Source organism: Patagioenas fasciata, chromosome 7, assembly GCF_037038585.1.
Source record: "Patagioenas fasciata isolate bPatFas1 chromosome 7, bPatFas1.hap1, whole genome shotgun sequence".
Lineage (NCBI taxonomy): Eukaryota > Metazoa > Chordata > Aves > Columbiformes > Columbidae > Patagioenas > Patagioenas fasciata.
Window position 1 is genome coordinate 34817711 of NC_092526.1, and position 21469 is coordinate 34839179.

Consider the following 21469-nt stretch of genomic DNA (forward strand, 5'->3'; position numbering starts at 1 on the left):
GAGCTATTAGTGTAAAGGAGGCATGTTACATGGAAACTTATTAGAAGGTTATTCTAGGAAGGAGAGGGTAATCAGTAAGGTAGTGGCAGTCAGTTACTTGAACACTTAAAACAGGGAAAATGACAGGCAGGAAAGGAAAAGAGTGTTGTATATGTATAGCAAGCTAGAGCCCCTTCACGTTTTTTTATTCAGGGCACTGTTTGAGTTTCAGATCAAAAAAAATCTGAAACAGCTAATCTGTAAACAAATAAGCAACCCATCTTAAAGCAATCACTTCATCACCAATTTAATATCTGTAACAAAGCAAAAGATAACAAGCTCTTACAGCTGAATATTAAGATGCTCAAAGACATCAAATTCTTATTGACAACCTTCTCATCTATTTATGTACTCGTCTTAATACTACGCACACGCTGAAAACAGTAATTCACAGTTGATTATCACCCTGTTGGCATTTTGCTTTAACGTTATGTACCTGTGTTGTAAAAAAAAAAAAAAAAAAAAAAGGCATAAAACGTTCTTCCATAAGAATTCTTACTGCTCTCAGGCTAAGGTTTGATAATTATTAGTCTGATTCTGTCATTTCTGAAAAACAAACAAACAACAACAACAAAAAAAAATCCAATCAAGTCCCAATTAGTTTTAGTAGTACAGGACTTTGCTGGTATCTTGACCTTCTACATTTCACTCAGGTTGCTATAAGTCAGTATAAATTATTTCCACTGCAGAGTTACTAGGGTCAAATCAAAATGCTTTTCTTCCTGCTCAGCCACAAGAGCTTTGTCTTCCTCCCTTTCCCAGAAACCTAATAATTAAATAATTCTCAAAACAACTGCTCAGAGAACCAAGAAGATCCACTTTCTCTGCAATATTTATTATTGCAATTATCTTGCGACCATTACAGCCAAATAATTATCGGACAAAGGCCTAAAAAGTATCACTGTTCTGCTTAAAACCTTCTCCAAGCTACTCAGCCACAATGGATCTTACACCTGATTCAACAGCGCAGGAATTCTGCAGATCCACAAAACCCAGTTAAATAGAGATTAGCTCCAAGTAGCAGCCAGCAGCAGAGTCAGACTAATCGCTGCCCCGCTCTGCATACACATCATGGTTCATCAGCATCTCTGTTTCCCAAACACAGTTCTGAAGGTGTCCAACTTAGTCACAGCTTTGTATGACAAAGCCTGGTGAGCTCCTGTAGTGTTATAGTTTAGCCGATAAATAAATGACTTACTGTTCAATAGCGTGTTTTATCCAGCCTGCTAAGCCCACAAACAAAACTGAGCCAGGGTTACAACTTGGAGTGAAATTCTCCCCCCAGAAACCATGGGTTTTTTTCATTGGCAAACAAGTATCAGACCTACTACCTTGCTAGATATTTCTAGGAAATAATGTAGTATTTCGTAGCTTTGTTTGTGAAGATAATCACTGCAAGTGATTACAGGATCAAGCGTTTAATCAGATTCAAGCATTCAATACACATTGTCCATTTACAAACACCTGGTAATCACCCCTTCTCCTACACAGAGGAGAATAAAAAAAGATTCTGAATAGCTAGTATTTCTTTCTAGGTAACATGAGAAAAGCAGTTAGTTATTTGACAGATAAGGATATATTATCAGAGGCAGTTGCCTGTGGCTGCAGACCCTATTCAGAGGAGCACCCTGCCATACCTCCCCTTTCCTCACACAGCTTTGGCTGCCACTCGGGTCACATCTAAACCAGGAGAAACATCTACGCTTTAGTTTGTGCCATTAGGAAAACAATCTGATTTCAGAGGCTTCCTGAAAGCAGCCTGACTACCCTGTTTCCACTGCCTGCACAGGCAGCCAGTTCCTCTTTCAAGCAGATATTCTTTGTCACACAAAATAAAAGATTTATGTGAGCATTTTCCCCACTTGATGGAAAACCCCTGAAAACCAACTGAAGGTTTGTGTTATGGTTTGGGGTTTTTTTTTGTTTGGATTTTTTGTTTGTTTGGGCTTTTGTTTTTAATAAAGGCTTTAATGCCCAGTCTATAGATAGAGGTGAAGACCTGTAGTCATTACCCCCACAGCAAACAGCACAGATCTTAACAGTGAGATCAAACCTTGAATGCGTAGCTGTTCATCCACTGTGGGACAGCAGTACACAAGTTCATGCTGGTAACATCTCCAGCCAGCAGATTTAACAGAAGCAAAAGAAACCCAAAGACACTCAAACCCACAGTGTTTTTCCACCTACCACCCTGTCTTGTTCTCTCTTTCAACTGGCTCGCTCTTTACATCAGTCCTTTCCCATTCACTGCCAATCTGAATAAAATCTCCATTACAAAAAAAAAAAAAAAAAAAAACAAACCACAACACACAGGAAAAAAAGGAAAGCGGTACTCTAAACATCACATAAAACTTGGGCCCACTTCCATTTAAACAGACACTTAAATTCACACCAACTGGATTTGTTTCCCTCCAACATTCCTCCTAACACAGAGTGATTCAGCTGCAGTGTCATCCTTTTGATAACTGGATGTTTATTTCCCAGGCAATATAATTCCATATATTTTCTTTCCTGTCAGGAGTTTATGTCTGCAATAAATTCAAGATAATCATAATACTAATAAAAGAAAGGTTCCTATTACCTCCAAAATAAAAACATACGACTGATTGTTCAGCAACACAGATTTTTTCACTAAAGCTTAGTAACTTCTGATGCAAGTCTAACTTTCACTGAAAACCGGAAAGCATAAATTCTGCGCTATTCACTGAAATACAAATCGCATTTCTTAAAAGCTTAAGATCCGTGTTTTGAAAAGGCTTCCTGCTCTAACTAGAATATATCTGCAGTCATCACTTATCAGATTACTTCAACACTTCAATATCAGGTCAGCTAGGAGAAAGGAAGTATTAAGACAACATGAGAAGGCTGATTTACAGTGGCCCACCAGCTTATTTTTTCATTCAACAACATCTCCTGACAAGTGCTTCCATGGGAAGTGCATGTAGGCAGAATTCTCATCTCTATGGCTCCGCGTTGTTTTCCATGCTCACTGACAGAAGGCATCAGTCACAGAGCAGGCTGATTTTGTGTACAAACAGACTATGAGAAGAGGGACTGAGTGCAAGGAAATCAGTCAAATGTACTCAGTGCTCAGATGCTCATATACTCTGGGATAAATTAGCATCTTCCAGAAAATGCCAGTTGTTCAATGCAAAACTTAAGTGAATGTTTTGGCCAACAGTTTTTCCTGTAAGTGCTACAGTTACCGCAACATTAACAGACTATCACAGTCAACCATTAATTTAAAGTTTACTTGCGCTATATCGAACAATGTAGCCAGCACTAAGCAGCATTTATGTAAGAAGGCGACTTCAGAAACAGTTTACGCTTCATTCAAGACTAGGACATAGTACAGGTTTACCAAGTTTTAGAAATCCTTCATTCTTCACTATAGTGGGTGTCACATTTTCAAAAAATGCACCTTTCATACTCCCCATCTTTCCAAGGTGCCTCTTCCCAACTCACAAGTCCCTAACAACTTGATCATCGCCTAAAAAGAAGCAGCTGTAGATAGTCAAGGCCCATCAAAAGATTGGAGTGATTATGGCTTAGAAATAGTGAAGACTTCCTTTGCTTAGCATCTACAGACATCAGATAATTACAAAAGCCATCATCAAATGAGCAGTAAACTGCAACTGTGCCTCACTGTGTTCAGCTCAAAATCCTAAACATCTAGCCAGCATAAACAGACTGTGCTGTGTCATCTTTCAGCACTTTTTGTATGATGAATTTCTTCTTGCTGAAACAGAAATTCTGTTTAGCTGCATGACTTGCATGCAGTACAAATCTAATGGTACCTTAATTTGCATGTAGCAAATGCAAATCTATCATAAGGATGATGTATGATAGCCTTTTGGCAAGATTAATTAAGACCTTAGGCTGCTGATTATACAAGCAAGTCAGGTTCAACATATTTACAATCAGCTGCAGATAAAGAGAACATGCATATATCTCCCAAAGAAACAGGTCCAAGTTCGTTAGAGCCTGGAAGTTATTTTACAGCCTACTGCTCAATAGCTTCTGTACAGCACTTCGCCACCTACCTCCTGATGCTTGAAGAAAACAAGGTCTGGGTGCAGGACAGCAAACAAAGCAGGGCCAATAGCTTCTGACACCCCAACAAGCTGTCCCAGACCCTGCAGCACAATCCCACCCCTCACCTGAGCCCCAAGGAAGATCATTCAGCTTGCTGTCCTAGTAAAACAATCGCTGTATGTTTACACTGAGCTGGTTTCTGAAGGGCTACACAACAAGTGAGAGGGGGCAGGTGAGGTGGAAGGATCCCCTTCGTTTAGCAAAAGCAAATTAATCATCCTAGGCTCAGCCACTCAAACTTACACTCTCAGAACAGAGTGAATATCTACATCCATTTTTAGCCAGTTTATACTTCATTGCTCCACTTCACCAAAAGTCTTTCACATTCCTATTATTATTTTCAGCTAAATCTGAATTGGGCATCAAGAAGCACATCACCTTATTTTGAATTCAAATTAAATGGAAGCTGTAAAAAACTCTAAGGCACAAAGGAGCACAGAAATAAAACCCTCAGTTTACAAACTTAGCTTGCTTAACTAACCTGAAGAGACTTTATCCTGCAAGGTTTAAGATAATTTAAGAAAAATTTAATTTTTTTTAAGACTCTCATAGTACTGCAGCAACTTCATTCATTATTAATCAGACCTCATCTGCTCAATAGATAATTTCCATAAGATTAGCGATCGCCCACATGTTACACAGCAGCGAATATCATATTCTTTTCTTAACATAAAGCTTTCACCTCCTAACAAGTAAATACCGAGCACAAATTATTTGTCTTACAGAAGTAAGCGCACAGAGTGGATTAAGAACACAGGATTGCTGGCATCTTTACAGAGATGCTCTCCAGGACAGAACCACAGGAAACCAGATTTTATAGAATCATAGAATCATTTTGGTTGGATGAGACCCTAAATTTTGTCCATTTTGCCATACAACAAACCTAGAAATGTTATTACTTAACCCCTACTGAAACCATCTGGATTGGGCTAATTTGTTTCACTAAATAGGATCAGAAGTAAATTTGATTTTGAATCACGACTATTTCAAACTTACCTTACAATTTGTCATTAGCAAGGTACTTGACACGTTCCTTCTTACAAACACTCTCCTGTCACATTTCACTTGAATGCAACATAAATAAAAGCAGCTTGATTTACTGTCAGTGTTCACTTCTGGAAATTAATACTCTACTTTTTCTTCTTTTTAAACATTTAAAAATTAACTGCAAATTTGTACATTTCCTGACAAGTAGATTGAAGATGAAAATTAAACAGGTGCCATAGGCTACTTGAAGTTAAACATATTTGCTTTTAAATCAAATGCTCATTATGGTACAAGTGTCTAAATATGGAAGTTGGTCTTAAAGTTGGTCCTCAAAGAGGCCATCAGCAGAACCAAGCCCAGTGTCAAAGTCTTTTGTAACATCCAAGCAGATGAAAATGGCAATGCATAAGCCTTCAGAATTCTCTCAGTTTCTGTCATTTCAGTTTATACCTCCAAGCCTCCCAGGAACAGCTGCTGGCCTTAGACTATTGTTAGAATTTTGCTTCTTTTTTTTTCCCCCAAAAGCCAACCGCCTGCAACCACCTGAAGTTTCCTAGATTAAAACCAGTGTACGCTGAGGCCTCTACATTCCAGCCATCACCTACCTTTCAATGGCCTGTTTGTCCAGCTTGGAGGCAAATGCTAAGAAATAATTTTTTTTCAAGTTAAGAAAACAGCAACTATCCCATACCTCATATGTATATAGCTATCTTGACCATTAAAATCAATTTTTACAGCTTCATAGGAATTACTTGCTTTCAAGCTGCACAAGTTAAAACATAAATCCTGCATTCTCTCCCCAAGTGCTGACTTTGCATCTCACATTTTTCAAAGATTGTTTGTCCGCCTTTGCAAGGAGAAGATTAAAACAGCACTTTCTCATACCTAACTCCCATGTATCCATATTACATTTGTTAACTTTTTTTCCCCTCAAGACAACTATATAGAGAAGCTGTTTTAGCAACTGCTTCCAGGAGCAGCAGGACCCACAGAATGGGCTTTCAAATCACTCTTGATTAGACAGAAGACTTAACTATCACTGTTTTTTATTTAAATATGTACAGGATGTTACTACTCCAAAAATTTGGCAACACAAAATCTAAAGGACAGTTCATAATCAGTATTATCACAGTGCCATCCCTTTTGCTTTTTCAGAGCTTTATGGAACTTAAATCCTGTATCTTCAAGTTTAACCTGACCACACTCTTCTTGATTTTGGCTTTTTTTCAACAAATGCCTGTTATGCACACAAATAAGTTTTTCTCAATCCAGACACAATCATCACAGGAGACCCACAGACCACCTTGAAAACACAAGTCTGGATGACAGAAATCAGCCCAACTAGACAGAGTCATGAGATAGTGGAGGATTTTTCTGGCATACTGTAGTTTTCTCTACACACTGTCCTCAGTGAAACTCATATGTTAATCACTGTCTGGGGAATATGTTCCCCAAGGTCCGTAAATATCCTCTCTCCCTCTCTGCTGACATACCCAGCTATGAATGGTCTTCTTATTGACTTGATTAACACGTCAACAGATGGAAACAAGAGACGGATACAGAGGGAATAGACATAATTCATATTTGTGTTACTGGCTGTTTTTCAAGACAAAACTGTTCCAGAATTAGCAGGAAAACACATTTCAAAATTTATTGCATTTAAAACTACAGTACTTTCTCCACATATTGGAGCCAGCTTCAGCCTGGTTAGCGTTGGTGTCAGCAACACCAACAGCATGCAACATCCACACAGACTGACCACCCTGTACGCAGTCCCATAACAGCTCCCACACCTGCACCGAGACATCATCTCCATCCAAGAAAACGAGCTTTTGTTCCAGCTTCAATATTCATATGCACAAACAGACTCACGTTGACAACCAACATGTAGACAAAGGGAAGAAAGCAGCTTTCCAAAGGCATTGCGTTCTCTCTAACACATTACAACAGTCACACAATTAGTGCTGGTTTGTCTGTTTTTTTTTTTTTCACATCATCATCCAAATCTTTTAAACTAGGATGTGGGGTAAAGCTTGATAAACCAGAGGTACTCAATCACAGCAAGTACAATAGTATCTGGAGCCACCTACTGAGTATTACTAAACAAAAACATACAAGTCAGGAATAAGAGAGATTTATACAGCTATGTTAGTACCTGTTTGTAGCTGGTGGTTTGGCTTTTGGGGTTTTGTTTGTTTGGGCTTTTTGTTTGTTTTTTAAACATTACAGCCTTGCTGATCTTGCTTTAAAAAAATATGTAACCCCATTTGTAAACGGATCTATTTGTCTGTATTTAATTCACCTAATGTGTCATCATTGAACAGCTTTTATCAAATACCAGCACTTACCTCATAAGCAATATCCCCATGTTGCAACACACAAAAAAGCTGCAGAATGTCAGATAATCCAGGAGAAACATATCAACATTGCACAGTAACAGAGGTTCCTCAGAGAGCACCTTTCACTGAAATTAAGGACTACCAGACAACTCCTAAAATGCCTCACTTCAGTGTCACTGTCTTCCAAGATGATTTTTATTCAAGTTTCTAGCAGGTAGCTGGCTTAATCTGAGGAAGCCACCTTATTTACATACTAATTAAAAAAAATCTGAAACAACACTAGTAGACTACCTTGCTCTTTATAAATTCGGGCAAAATTTCTTTTCCCCGTTTATCTACCAAGGTTTGAAAAAGCTACTGGACTGGCCTAGTTTGCAAATCAAGGGATATACATGTGAGCATGAATTTTAATAGTATACCATTACCTAACATCAAGTAATCCATAAAGGGACACACTTTTTAGGTCACTGAGGTATTTTGCCTCTTGCTGTTGACAGCCTACATTCAAGTTACAGCCAAACAACACGATTTAAATCCCTGTTTTTTCCCCAAAAAACCCAGTTCTTGTTGCTCCCACAGCAAGTCTCAAATTAAAAAAATTCCTATTCAGTAAATCATCTAAATAATCTTGGAATATTAACAGAGTAACATTTTTGACAAACGCCCATCTGTCATAAACTTTAATCTAATGAAGATATTTTATGTCACCATAACACACAGTAACTGACAGAGCTGCAGCTACAGAAGAGATTCTGCCCAGCTACCTCATTCACAGACAGCAGCCTGTGCAACCCTCAAAACTGAAGAATCAGCTATTACTCACCTCTCCTCAAACAGGTCTTTCCATATTTCAGTAAAGACACAAGTTCTCTGTGTTCCTGCATTCCATAATCTAAGATTCCTCCTACCATCAGCCCAGAAATACAAAGGCTTTCCAGGTTACATTGGAGTAGATTGGTTTGCCCAGTAAATAAAATGCTCAATATACATTTCCTTTACCAGAATCAGAAACCATCAATGTATCGTATTATCTTCAATATTTTTTTTCTTACTGCAGTTTGTGCTGCATTGACTGGCACATCTGCACAAAAGCAATTCAAATGGTACATCATGTCTTTCATTACCTAAAAATCAAGTATCATGCATATTCTACACTTACCATACAAACAATGATAATGATAGAGTTGAAGAAAGAAAAAAAAATAATCATGCTCTGGGTAAGTATTTTCTACAGGCTGTTTAAACACCCCAAAGAACGACGAGACTATATTAAAGACACTGAAGTTTTCCTGTAAAATCATGGTGACTAAAATGGATCACTGCTTGGATCAGGCACTTAAAAGAAAAACAGGAACCCCGAATTGTTTATGTTTGTATGCTGACCAGCTTCAAAAAACATGTAATGCTTCATTTTAAAAGCTTTTGTCAGATAATTTGGAAAGGATTAGCAAGTGAGCAATTAGTACATGCAGTTCACATCAACTACCACATCAATTAGCATCATAAATCAAACCAGCAACCTTCTAACTGGATTCACTCTATTATGCAAGAAGCAAGATGTTCCACTAAGCAAAACATTGCCGGAGCAGCAGTCTTTTTGTGAGTCATGTAGGTCTCCTGACTGCAGCTATAAAATACTGGCTTTAAAGGGCATTAAGCAGCCATCAAGGAAGATGTCTGCTGTAAATATTGGTCCATCTAACCTGGTCAGCATTGATGTTACCCAGATGATTAACACACATCCCTTACTCCGCTCTCAGAGGTTGTGCACCTAAGTATTCAGATTATCTTTTGCCTTAAGCGAGTTGTGCCCTTTGGGTCAACTCCACCCCACTCAAATTTAATTTTTCTAGATAACTCAATAGCAAGATCCCTCCATCCATAAGCTAATGGATTGTTTTACATCCAGATCCTATTAAATGCTGCAATCTCATAGCAGTCAAGTATGCTTGAAGCTTAATGTAGGTTAAAATTAGAATCTTATTTTGCATGAGACAAGTAACGGAATGGGACTAAATAGATTAGTTGCCACAGGGTACAGGAATAGTTTTCCAAAGCTTGTTTCTATTCCTTCCTGCTTTCATTTACTCAACTCCAAGGGTCAATCTACAGATTCACATTCAAATTACAGAACTGCCCCAGAAAAGTGATAAACGGCTATAGTAAAGTCCCATGTGCACCACGGGTGAAGATAAAAATTTCCTTCATATTCAGAGCATACCAGTAGCATTGTCAATTTTTACAATTTTGTACAATGCAAAGCAGCTACATATCACTGTCACCATCCTGTGCAGAGGAATCACACACCTGCCCAGAGACCCACAGAAATCTTTCAGTCCCAAGCTCAAACAGCAGCCTGAATCAAATTTTCTAGGAGCAATGTATTTTGAAGGAAAATTATTACTCAGCTTTATTCACAACACACACACACACAAAAATAATCCTATTAAGACTTTAGGGTGTATTGAAAATACTAAGAGTTTCATTATAAAAGCATTTTAAACTCTACTACATCATTGATTTAATGTTCATGAAAGCAAAGGAACATTTTTCCTTCTTGTCATTATTTATTAGTTTTGATTGTTGACATCTGTACCCTGGGCAATACAATCAGTATTACCTTCTAACCTGAAACAGAGATGGCACAATTAATAACAAAATTATTTGTAACTGCCTTATCAAAATTCTTCCTGTAAAACGCCCATATCTATTAAGATTTTCCAAGCTATCATTTCAGTTCTAGTGCTAAACAAAGTTATCCAAATGAAAAATATATAGCCCATCTTTCTCTCGCCTGATACCCATTTCCTAACATGCCTCCACCAGAAGCTAGAACAGCAGATACGAGGCTGTATGCCAATTTAGTGATCACACACAGCTCCTATCTCCGACTTTTGACTATTTCCTATCAGTCCCTATTTATCATATTTTTCCAAGATCATGCCATTTTTGCCTGAACGTAAGTGTCTACCAAGTCTACAGGTGATTCTGAGCAGTACAATGACCGTAAGAATATACTATGGCAGAAGTATCAGTATTTAATCTTTACATATCATGAAGCACTTAAGTCACTAAAGCCTAACATACCTTTACATTAGTTATACAAAAGAAGAGGCAACAATATTCATATCTAAGAATCCAACGTCAGCTCAAGCAATCCTTCATGATCTCAAGTGATCCAACATGAATAAAAGCTTAGTGATACCTTTTGTATCCTGCACAGTGAGCTTGACATTTTGAAAGCAATATGAGTAATTCAGCAGGCAAAGTTCACAGTGAGAAATGCTGTAGGTTCCTACTGCTGTAGTTGCCTTTCCACATCTCTTCCCTACATGTCTTACAACAGCGTGTTAATGAATTTTGCGACCCTGGCCCAGAGGCAGTGCAGTTGTGATGGAAGATGCCTGCTAACTATTGACTCTGTAGAGAGGAATGGGCTCTGACAGCACAGAATACGGAAGCATATCAATGATTTTATTCCCATGCTAGATCCTCAGATCACTGAGTTCATTTGTATCAGACTCCAATGAAAGTACAGGCAATCCTACACTCAAATGCAAATACTTTTACATGTCATTAGTTGGAAATTACATCTTCTGTCCAGTACCATGCTGCAGTTATCCTAGGAACTACTACTCCGTGTGCAAGTTGCCTTTCGATAATGAAACACTTTGTAACATAAAAACGCAAACCAAGTGCATTCAGAGAGGCAGCTGAAGTCTAACACCTAATCCATCTTCCTGCTAAACTTGTTTTCCATGTTGGTACAAATTCATATGCCAGTCACATCCTCATTTAAGGTCCCGAGACGTGTCTTGGCTAACCAAGCAAATGATGCAGAAAGCCTTGCTTTTGGTTCACAACTAGTTAAATCAGATACATGAGCAGCTGCTAAGTTAAGTGGTATACAATTAAATGTGTGTATGGGCACACAGAGTACCACACTTTTGGCCTATTTTCTCTAGAGAATACAGTTGCTGTGATACCTAAAAGACAGGCTTCCTGGCTGCACTCCTGAGCATAGGACTCTGAAGGAGTAAGATAATGGAAATCACACATTCGTACTGTCACCACTTTGTTAAACAGATACAGTGGTCTAAGTCACAATGCTACAAAATCGAGCAACAGTGACTATCTTGCTGTGTCCACCTTCTGGTTATGTTAATGAAAAACTTAGCTGCAAAATACAGATATACTGGTATAAATTAATAGAAAATCTACTAACAGGAAGAACTTCATCTGCAGCTTTACTCAAATAGAAAACATAAGCCCTACCAAGTCTAAGTCAATCTTCCTACATGTTTCAAGTTAAATTGTGTTGACTGTTGATTTGGCCCAGGCTATAAACAGTCCTTCAACCCCTTCAAAACGATTAAAAAAAAAAAAAACCTAAAAGTTTTTATTTGAAGCTTCTCATAAACAAATACAAACAGAAAGCAATACAGCTAAAGCTACAGATTCAATTCCAGTATTCTTCAGAGTCACTTTGTTTCCCTGTATTTTTCTTAAGTACAAAAGGGGAAATTAACAAACAAAATAGCTGTCTAGTCATAAGCTTTACAGTCATTATCCAACTATGTAAACAAATAAAGCTACTAAACAAGTCACTGAAATCACACATATTGTACACATCAACTCTCTATTTTTAGAACTTGCTTCTGTGAGTGGCTAACTAAAGCTTACTTCAGTAACGGGAAAACAAAAATGAAAAAACAAGTTATTCACTGAGTTAGAAATGCACTGCCATCTGAACACCCTTTCATCTGTACCATTATGAAGGCTCCAAATAGGATATTAGTCACAATCCTGAAATGGCATTAATGAGGTTGAATGTGCACATACTGATTAAGTAACACATCTGCTTCCATCCACTTAAAAAAAGACATTAAATACTTCCAGAGGGCTTTGGAATTGCCAGCTGCCCACAAGAGAATCACTACCAACCAGGAAATCTGACAACCCTTCTCTTTCCACCTTGGAATTAGAAATTCAAAACAAGCTTTCTAAGAAGTCATAGATCCTTGGTATCTCAAATATGTCTAAGTGAGATGGCACCATTACCTTATTTCTAACATTAGTCATAAGATTCATGCAGTATTTATAACCTTATCACAATTACAACTGAAGTGTAAATTAACTGCAAACAACTTTGGATCAAAAGCTCTGTCCAGAAGACTGGGAAGAATTATAGTTGAACAGTCCATATAGACAGGAGAGAATTGAAGGGTTTCTGATTTTACAAAATCCTTTTAAAAGCTTAACCTCATCACTCAAAAAGCTGCTCACCGCCCTGTACCCACAGGCTGAAGAGTTTAACACTGCAGTTGAACTTTATCTTCTCACTGCATTTAAACACTATATTTTCTAGAACAGCAACTAGGTGGAATACTAACGACTTAAAAACCCACAATGTATGAACAGGAGTCCTGCTAGTAGAGTGCTGAGTATACCATGACAAACGTAAGCGAAGCGCCCAATAGCTAGCACAGTATAATCATAAATTAACTCTCTTGTTTTGATGCTTTCTGTTGGACTCTCTCCAACGTGCCCACATCTCTCTTGTCCTGGGGAGCCCAGAACTGGATGGAGTTCTCCAGGTGGCCTCACCAGTGCTGAATAAGAATTTATATTTTTAAATAATAATAATAAAAAGCAATAAAATGGCACCCAAAACACACTCCACCAAGGTCAGGAATGGGGATAGTGATGGAGGCACCCAGGTCAAGCTGCTCTCCCACACAGGAACAGGCACAACTCATCACACCACTGTTCTCAGCCTGGGAGCAGGGGGAGCTCCCAGTACCTTCCCCAAATCCAACTGGTCTGAGCCTTTTGCTCCAAGTCAGTGCTCCACTATTGGGGATCTTCGCCTCCACCCTCTGTTCTTGCAGTGGCCTCCACAGGGCACCCGCTCACCCCTGCCACAGGGCTCCAGGCGCACATCTCTCCATACACAGACAACATCCATGAAACCATATTTAGGTCCTGGTGGTACGGAATTCCCAGTAGACTTTACATCAAAAATTAGCAGCCTCTCACAACTTCTCCATATCTGGGACTGTCTTTGCTCAATTATTTCATGGTACAAGGACAAGCGAGAACACAAATGAGGAGTTTAGCCACAGCTCTACCTCGGTATAGGTGACATGAAGTACAAACAGTGCTTGAAGGCCATCTAGGACAAAAACTAATGTTACAGAAGACAAATCTCTTATTCCCACTGAGGTTAGGGTTATAAAAAACATTTAATACAATACTTTCTCCCTCAGTCTAGGGGAACTTTATCCACTGTAGATTACTAAGTAATAATTTTAGATTTTTTCCACAAATTATGTAAAGCTATGTGTATGAAGGTCAGAAAGAATACCCTTCACATAAAAACTAACAATTGCAGAAATGGATGTCTGAAACGCACTGTCAGCAGAAAGTCACACAGTTGAGATGCAGTTGAGTTCTGCACCTCAGTTGCCAAGATTTTTGGAACTTACATTACCTTTTCTTCAAAGATTTGTCAAAAATACCAACACTGTTGTTTACTTTGTTTATCAGTAAGGACAAAACCAATTCCTGATTGCGATGCAGCAGAGAACAGAGTATTTCTGAGGGAGAAGTTCTTCATCTGCCTAGCACTATTCCCAACCCCCATTATTCTCACCAAAAAAAAAAAAGCGGAGGTTTTAATCTCACTTTTAACTGTCAGACTATGGTACATTTAAAAGTGCATCCCTTAATATTTGCAATTAATGAAATACGGAATATTCCCACATCAGCTTTCACCGCATGATCCAAGATTCAAATCAGTTTTTTAAGGTGGTAAAGTTATGACAAAGACTATAGATACCTCGAGTGCTGGATAATATACCTTATTAGAAAATAAACCTTGTGAAGTCTCTTGGCTTGAGCACGTGTGTCACCTTTCAGAAACTGCAACTGACATTTTGGCCTTAGCAAAGTACAATGCAGAACAAGCACAGCAACCGATGTTACAAGGTGTGTTTCCTTTTCCCAAGTGCCCAAGATCTGCCAAAGGAATCAAATGTCTCATCTGCTGCATTGCTGAGTGGCCCCCTTCTCGGGGAGTAAGACTCATTTGCCAATTTAAATAGAAATAAAAACAATTATCTGTATACATAGCAGTATGAATGCTTGTTTCAGCATTATTGCCTGCTGCTTTAAACTAATCCCCCAAAGCAAACGGCGGGAGAAGCCCAGCGCACTCCCTCTAAAACCTGAAGCTTCACAACACATTTGTTCCAATAACATCAGTTGATCCACAGCGTGTCTCCTTCTTTGCCTCAGGAAACAAAGTTATCCTTAAAAGTTAATGGCTCAAGGCTTTCCTCGATTTGTAACTTTTACGCACTCAAAACCATAGGATATTTAATAGTGTAGCTTCTCCTGAGAATAGCAAGGAAGTATATAACTGAAAGTCAGGGAGCAGAGTCACTTCAACTTGGAATAAGACATTCCAGTAACTTAAGACACAACTATCAAACCTAACTTTTAGCTCACCACACAAGTAAAACAAACCATTTGAATTGTCTTGGTTACTCATATGCTGAAGTCCATTACTTTCCACATTAAAATAAATGTCTTTCCATTTTCAAACTACCCACCAAAACTACAATATATGTACTGCATTTCATCAACTTGTCCAGACTAAAGCTCTAGAGATGGCAAGCTAAAGGTACAGCAGGGAAATGCCACCTTTGAGTTAGGTCAAGGCACAACTCAGTATACAAAGCCACACAACCAGCAGAAAAAGACAGCAAGACATTTACTTGTTCCAGACATATTGCACTGGCTCTTGAGAAACCCAAGTCAATGCTTATTGTGTAGATGCAAGCTTAGAATTTACCTAGATGCACTTGTGTGCTAGATATAGATAATGGGTTCAGATGCCTACACCTGACAAAATCAAATTAATTAATCCCTTGGAACAAATAAAAACACACATCACACACCCAACACACATTCCCAGCATGCCATATTGTTGTCTCTCCACAAATCTGAAACAAGACAGCCGTATTCTGAAACTGTTCCCCAAGTACCATCTCAAAAAAGTCAAAGGAAAACTCATCGCAATACTACAGAATTCTTCTGTCAATAAAAGTACAACATCTTATTTACTTTGCGGACATAGAAAGTACAATGCGTGAAAAGCAGTTTTGACTTACAAGCTGAGATGCTGTAACCAGCCTCCAAAAGCACTTTTAAACCTTTTAGCTTCCAAGAAAACAGATTCTAATCATATCTTGATAAGTTTGCAAAATCAGGTGTATCACTTCATATAGTTTGATCCACAGTCCAAAAAGGCACAACAAAAAAAAAAAAAAAACTTGGATAAGATAACTGCTATTAAGGCTCTACAATGGAACTGTCTTATGTAATGCTTGTTTTGTTTTGTTTTTTTTTCCAGCTGTGTTAATTTCCATGTAAATATCTGAACTATACCATCATTCTTTTGATTTATTTGAATAACACAACATACACCCAAACTTCCCTTCTCAAGAGCTTGGCTTAAATATTTACTTGCATGGAGATCCCCAGATGGTGAATCCCCTAAGTCTGTTTCAACAAAACAGCCTAGTGAAAGCAGTGACTGGAAGTCAGTTTTTAGAGTGACTATCATCATTTCCAAGTTGCAGCTCTGACATAACTCTTTGCCAAGCCTTGTAGTACAATCCGCTCTTGCGCCATGTTGTGAGCTATTTGCACACCTTGGGAAGGTTCATGTTATTAGGAAGAGGCTACTACACAACAGTGATTCATCCCCATATTATCACTAAGCTGGCAAGTTAAAGATAAGTGCCATATGATACTCCTTCCATAATACAAAGCAAAGAAGGTTGATCATTCATGTGCCAGCCATTTTTCTCTTTTCAAGTGGGAGAAGCAAGTACATTAAGCAGGAAAACCAGCTGTAGTCTTATATTTCACAACAGAAAACAATGTTTTTACAGGACATTCAGTTTTCAACTCATCTCAGATTTCAGTAGCAACAGAAGCATTAAAACAGAAGCTCCAAAACTGATTATAACTTCTCCTATAAGACAGTCCCACAACAGCATTGCCCCCAAAACCTACTTGATGCTTAATACCAGCATTTAAGGAGTTGCAAAGTTAGAGGGCTCCAAGAAAAGAACAGCCTCAACAGGTAGTAACAACCAAGTGGAATCCCACACCAGTTAGCGGCAACTGAGTCTAATACAAATGCACTTCAAGAGTTTTAGCTCCACCCAAGTTACTTTATCTCCAGGAAACAGTACTTTTAAAGCGACTGAAGAAAAAAGATAAAGTGAAGTTTATACCTTCTACCATTTTCCCCCCTACCCACTCACCCCGTGCATCAGGATCTTTGTACTTCCCTGAACAAATAATTTCCAAGTGTACAGATCTTATATTTTCTCTAAGACTTAGGTTATATCTAGAGTCCCAGAACTGAAGGGAAGCACTTAATAATCATAATTTCAAAACCTGAACTAGCATTCACAATGCACTCCATTTTTTTTTCTTAACAGAAAAATTAGCAAAGCAATCACAAGACACAGTGGAGCCCAGTAATTCATAACTAAATAGTGTCTGGTACAGCATGCAAGGGAATTAAAGCAACAACCTGCTCTTAGATAGAAAAATTAAAATAAAATCAGATTTCTTATTCATTTAGGGAGAGAAAAAATAAAAGAAAAAGCATAGACCACACTGAATAGCTTAAAATTACACACAGTGCACAATGAAGTCAGTATCTTAAGGCTTGTCATTTAGGTTTTGTTTCACTAATAAAGGATTCAAGATATTCCACACCCTCCCCAGTTAGGAAAATCTGCTCAAACCCCATGGTGAAGCAGATTCTGTTTTGACAGGCTTGCATCGCATAAAAGTACAGCAAACTACTTCAGATGCTCAATGCCCATTGCATTAGAACCTGTTTACAGTAAGGCTATTAGCAAAAGTGTTTATATAGACTAATAGCCAATATGACATTAACAGTGTTAAACAATTTTAAAAATCCCTTCATGAAAGGACTAGAAAATAAATTTTCAGATTGCTTCACTGTCTTTCCTTGATTTTGCATCATTCCTGAAGTTTTTCAACAATATAAAGCTGCCGTCAGCCTGGAAAACAGAAACTGGAGCTGACACATGGAGTTTTTGCCTCCATCTACTCATCTACACTCAGCCCTTAAGAACACCATACCTTCAAACCCCAATTTAAAGATGACTGAAATCTATTTATGTTTTCTTCTCTCTGTTACTAAGCACACAACACAGTTGATGTAAGAACTGTTTAATACTTAACTATCTACTGGTAGAACCAAGCTCATGAACTACAGAACATGTGAAGACAGTTTTTACCACAGTTAACAACCTAAATGACATAATCTAAAACTGTTTGGATATTTGGTATTAATTTCATGCAAAGAACACAGAATTAAAGCATATGCTTTTAAACCGTTGATTTTGCAACTCCGCAATGCAAGAATTTGTAAGGAAAAAACTAATTAACTAATATCACAGCGAACTGATTTACACAGTACCACATTTAACAGAATAATAAAAGGAATGGATCTGTGTAAAAAAATATAGACATGTCAATTTAGCACCCAATTCAGGAATGTTTAGCAGTTGCTCTCTTTGGATTGGATTAGATTAAACTAACGTATTTGAATATCAAGAATTGCTGCTGCTGAAAGGCCAGTTTTAATTCCACATTATTTCAACAGTCATTAGTCCAGCAAGTGTGTTCAGACTCTCCTATAATAGAACTCAAAGTCTAAAAATGAAGGAGACCATATGTTGCCAATAAAAGCCAATGTTGGGAAGACAGAGCCACTCTATATCGAAAAGAAACTCTGAGAATGAGTAATAGCTTCTCCACTGAAACAACTCTCAAACTGCTTTAGATTGAACTCTGTTCTCCTCCAGATCTGTCAAACCTTTCCTGAGCAGGAAAGTATTATTTGAGCTGTTCACAGAGCACATACAGGTTGGAGCTACAGTTTAAAGCAGTCTGAAGTAATGAAACTATTTTTCTTTAAAGAACAGTTCTCCTTCCACTGGAAGGAATTACTTCAGCAAAAAGTTACTTAATATTTTCTCATGGCAGCCACATGCCAACCACATCATGATTCACATCAGTGAAAAAGACAAGGTTTTGAGATTTGGGGAGTACCATTTTAACACTAAATTCCTTGCAGCAGAACTGGACCACAACAGCTGCAAAACAAATGAGTATTTCTAAGTTCTTCCTACAACCAATATGGCATTACCACATAGATTTAAAAGCTGGTACCAGTGACAAATAGATAGATGAAGGAGTTTTATCTAAAATACAACCTGGTGGAGTTTTAAGGTAAAGGAGTTTGTTTTGTTTGGGGTGGGGTTTTTTTTAGGTGTTTGCCATTTTTAACATTTAAGAAATAGTTGAAGAGGCCTCAGAATAGAAAAGACTTAAAATATACACTTTCTTTCTAGATAAATCTTACCCGTGAATCAGATCTACTGGTTTCATGACTCAGTGTCCAATGTAAGTTAGGCAGCAAATTGTCTATGAAAATTTTACTCATCAGCTCTGCTTTTGAAACAGATTTGCAGGCTGCTATTTTGGTTTTAACGTCTTTGTGACTGACAAATGAGCTGAGCTGCAGTTAGGTAACACAAATCATTAATACATGAAAAGACTAACTTAAGTCACATGCTGTGAAGATAAAGGCACACAATGCTTCACATCCTCCTCCCTGCTTCAACACAAACTTGGTTGCATCACTGTATCTCAAACACCTTGATCAATAAACATATGTATACCACACAAATGTATTAATTACCACTTAAAAAAAAAAAGAAAAAAAAACAGAAAAACAAAAACGTTCTGCTGAAGGTATCACCTACCCTACAGAAATTCAAACACCAGGAGCACTGGGAAAGGAACAGCAGGGCCTATGCCACATCCTTCCCACAATATTTATTAATAGGTTTCCATCTTCTCAGTGAAAGAGCAGAGCTAAGGGGAAGGATTCCCAGGAGGGGTGCAGAAACTGACAACCACACATCATAATTTCAGCAAAGTCAAATACAGCAGAGAATATGCACAGAACTCGACCGCATACTTAGTCCCCAGCTAAGTCTCTGCATCCAGCTATGTTCTCTAATATGTGACAGGCACCGCCAGCCTCAATGACTGGCTATGCAAGACACTAAAGAGGAATTTTTTGCCCATTCCTCCTTAAAATGTTAACAGCATTAAACATCATGTCTGTCTATTGAAGCTGCATTGCTTAAGAGAAAGACTGTGTTATTCGCCTGACAAGTAACACTCTGAATAGCAGCTTTTCCAGCAAGACTTCTTTTATTGCATATAATTTAAGGACAAGATAGACCAACAACACAAGCTGCCTTTAAGCAGCTCTCTATTTCAGCTGCTGTGCATCATACTTCGCTAACCCGAACCTGGTACAAGAAACTGACAGACTATGTCAATTTCAAAAGCATACAAGGTAAAGCTTCGAAACTTAATAAGCAAAATAAGTCAATTTCTTCTAAAAATACAGGTTCTCAGCCAATTGTTTGCTCTTTAACTCCGGTGCTCGTTAAGAAAAATATCTGCAGAGTTCCCAATACTAACTATTTCTTTCTTATTTTGCACATGATATGCAGTTCAGAAGTCTCTACAGTGCTCCTTCGGGGACAAATGCATACAACTCAAAGCTTACGAGACTGTTATCTCCATCTTGCCTTCAAACCTGTTCTTACACTGCCACACAGACAGACCGCTGCTCTGTAATCCAGCTGCACGCCTTGTTTACTCGCTTACCCCCAACTAAATCAGAAGCCGTACTTCCAATATCTGCATCAGAAACCGCACTGAGCACCAAAGAAAATCGCATTTTCTCCAACCACTCTGCGGGCAAAGCGAGCATCATCCTTCTGACCTCAGCTCGGTCCTAACCGGACCGCCGCTCCGCACATCAGCAGCGGGCAAGTTGCAAAAACAACTTCTCCCCGCAGCACCGGCTGCTCGCAACAAATCCACCCCTCGCTTGGCCGCAGATTAAACCCACGCCGAGGGACCGCCCTTGGCGTTCAGGGCAACGGAACCGATGGGGAACAGGCCAAGACCACTGCTCAGAAAGCCTTCTGCGAAGGGACGGAGAAAGAGACAGAAGGCAGCTCTTCCAGTGAGCCCGGGAGGGCCTCGCACGCAGGGCCGAGGGGTTTTGGGGGAACCGAGCGCACCCCCCGCCGCCTGCCCCACTCCCCGCCGGCTCACCTTCGATGGCGATGACATGCTCGCGGATCTGGTTCTGCAGCACCGGCTCCTCCACCCGCTCCAGCAGTTCATAGATGGAGTAGATGTTGGGGTGCACGGACTCGAAGCGCTGGATCTCGGCCCGGATAGCTGCCGAGTTGGCCAGCTGCTGCTGGTAGTTCATGGCGCGGCCGCTCCCGTCCGCCGCCCGCTCCGGCCCGGCGCCTTCTCCCTTCGCCTCGCTCACACCGAGCCCCCCGCGCAGGCCGGCGGGCGGCGGCGGGGGGAGGCGGGGCGCAGAGGGGACGAGCCCCGGTCGCTGCCGCCGCCTCACTCACCGGACCCCCCGCCGCCCGCCCCGGGCCGGGCCGGCTGCAACCCTTCGCCTCTCAGCCCGCAAGGGGCGCCGCCGCTGTTCGTCCGCCCGCTGTCACTTCATCGCGCCGGCGGGGCAGGACAAGCCGGCCGCCCCCAGCCCCATGGAGGGCGGCACCGCAGCGGACGCCGCTGAGCTCCGTGCTCCCAGCCCCACCGCCGCCGCCTCAACTCCGCAGCTAACGGCCGGCACCTCCTCCTCTCGCGCGCGGTGCAGGCGGCGCGCGCGGCCCCGCTCCCACCAGCACCAACCGTCCGCCTCGCGCTGCCCCGATCCCCCCCGCGTCCTTCTGCTCTGCCCGCTCCACGCTCACGCAGGCCGCGCCCCCGGGTTACGTCACCACGCAACCCGCCAGCCGTGCCCCGCACGCCGCCCCGCGGCACGGAGG

At 40.0% G+C, this 21469-nt stretch overlaps 1 protein-coding gene across 4 annotated transcripts in view; it reads right to left on the minus strand.

Annotated features, from left to right (window-relative positions):
* The window catches only part of AGAP1 (ArfGAP with GTPase domain, ankyrin repeat and PH domain 1), a 374152-nt gene extending 352769 nt beyond the window's left edge, over nucleotides 1–21383 (minus strand). For 2 of the 4 annotated variants that reach the window (XM_065841627.2, XM_065841626.2), the window contains exon 1: nucleotides 20727–21381. In XM_065841627.2, the coding sequence (XP_065697699.1) occupies nucleotides 20727–20889 (163 nt within the window). In that variant the 5' untranslated portion in view covers nucleotides 20890–21381. Of the gene's footprint in view, nucleotides 1–20726 lie in introns of all 4 variants that reach the window. The other 2 variants (XM_071811326.1, XM_071811327.1) reach the window with 2 other exon arrangements.
* Nucleotides 21384–21469: the final 86 nt, after the last annotated feature.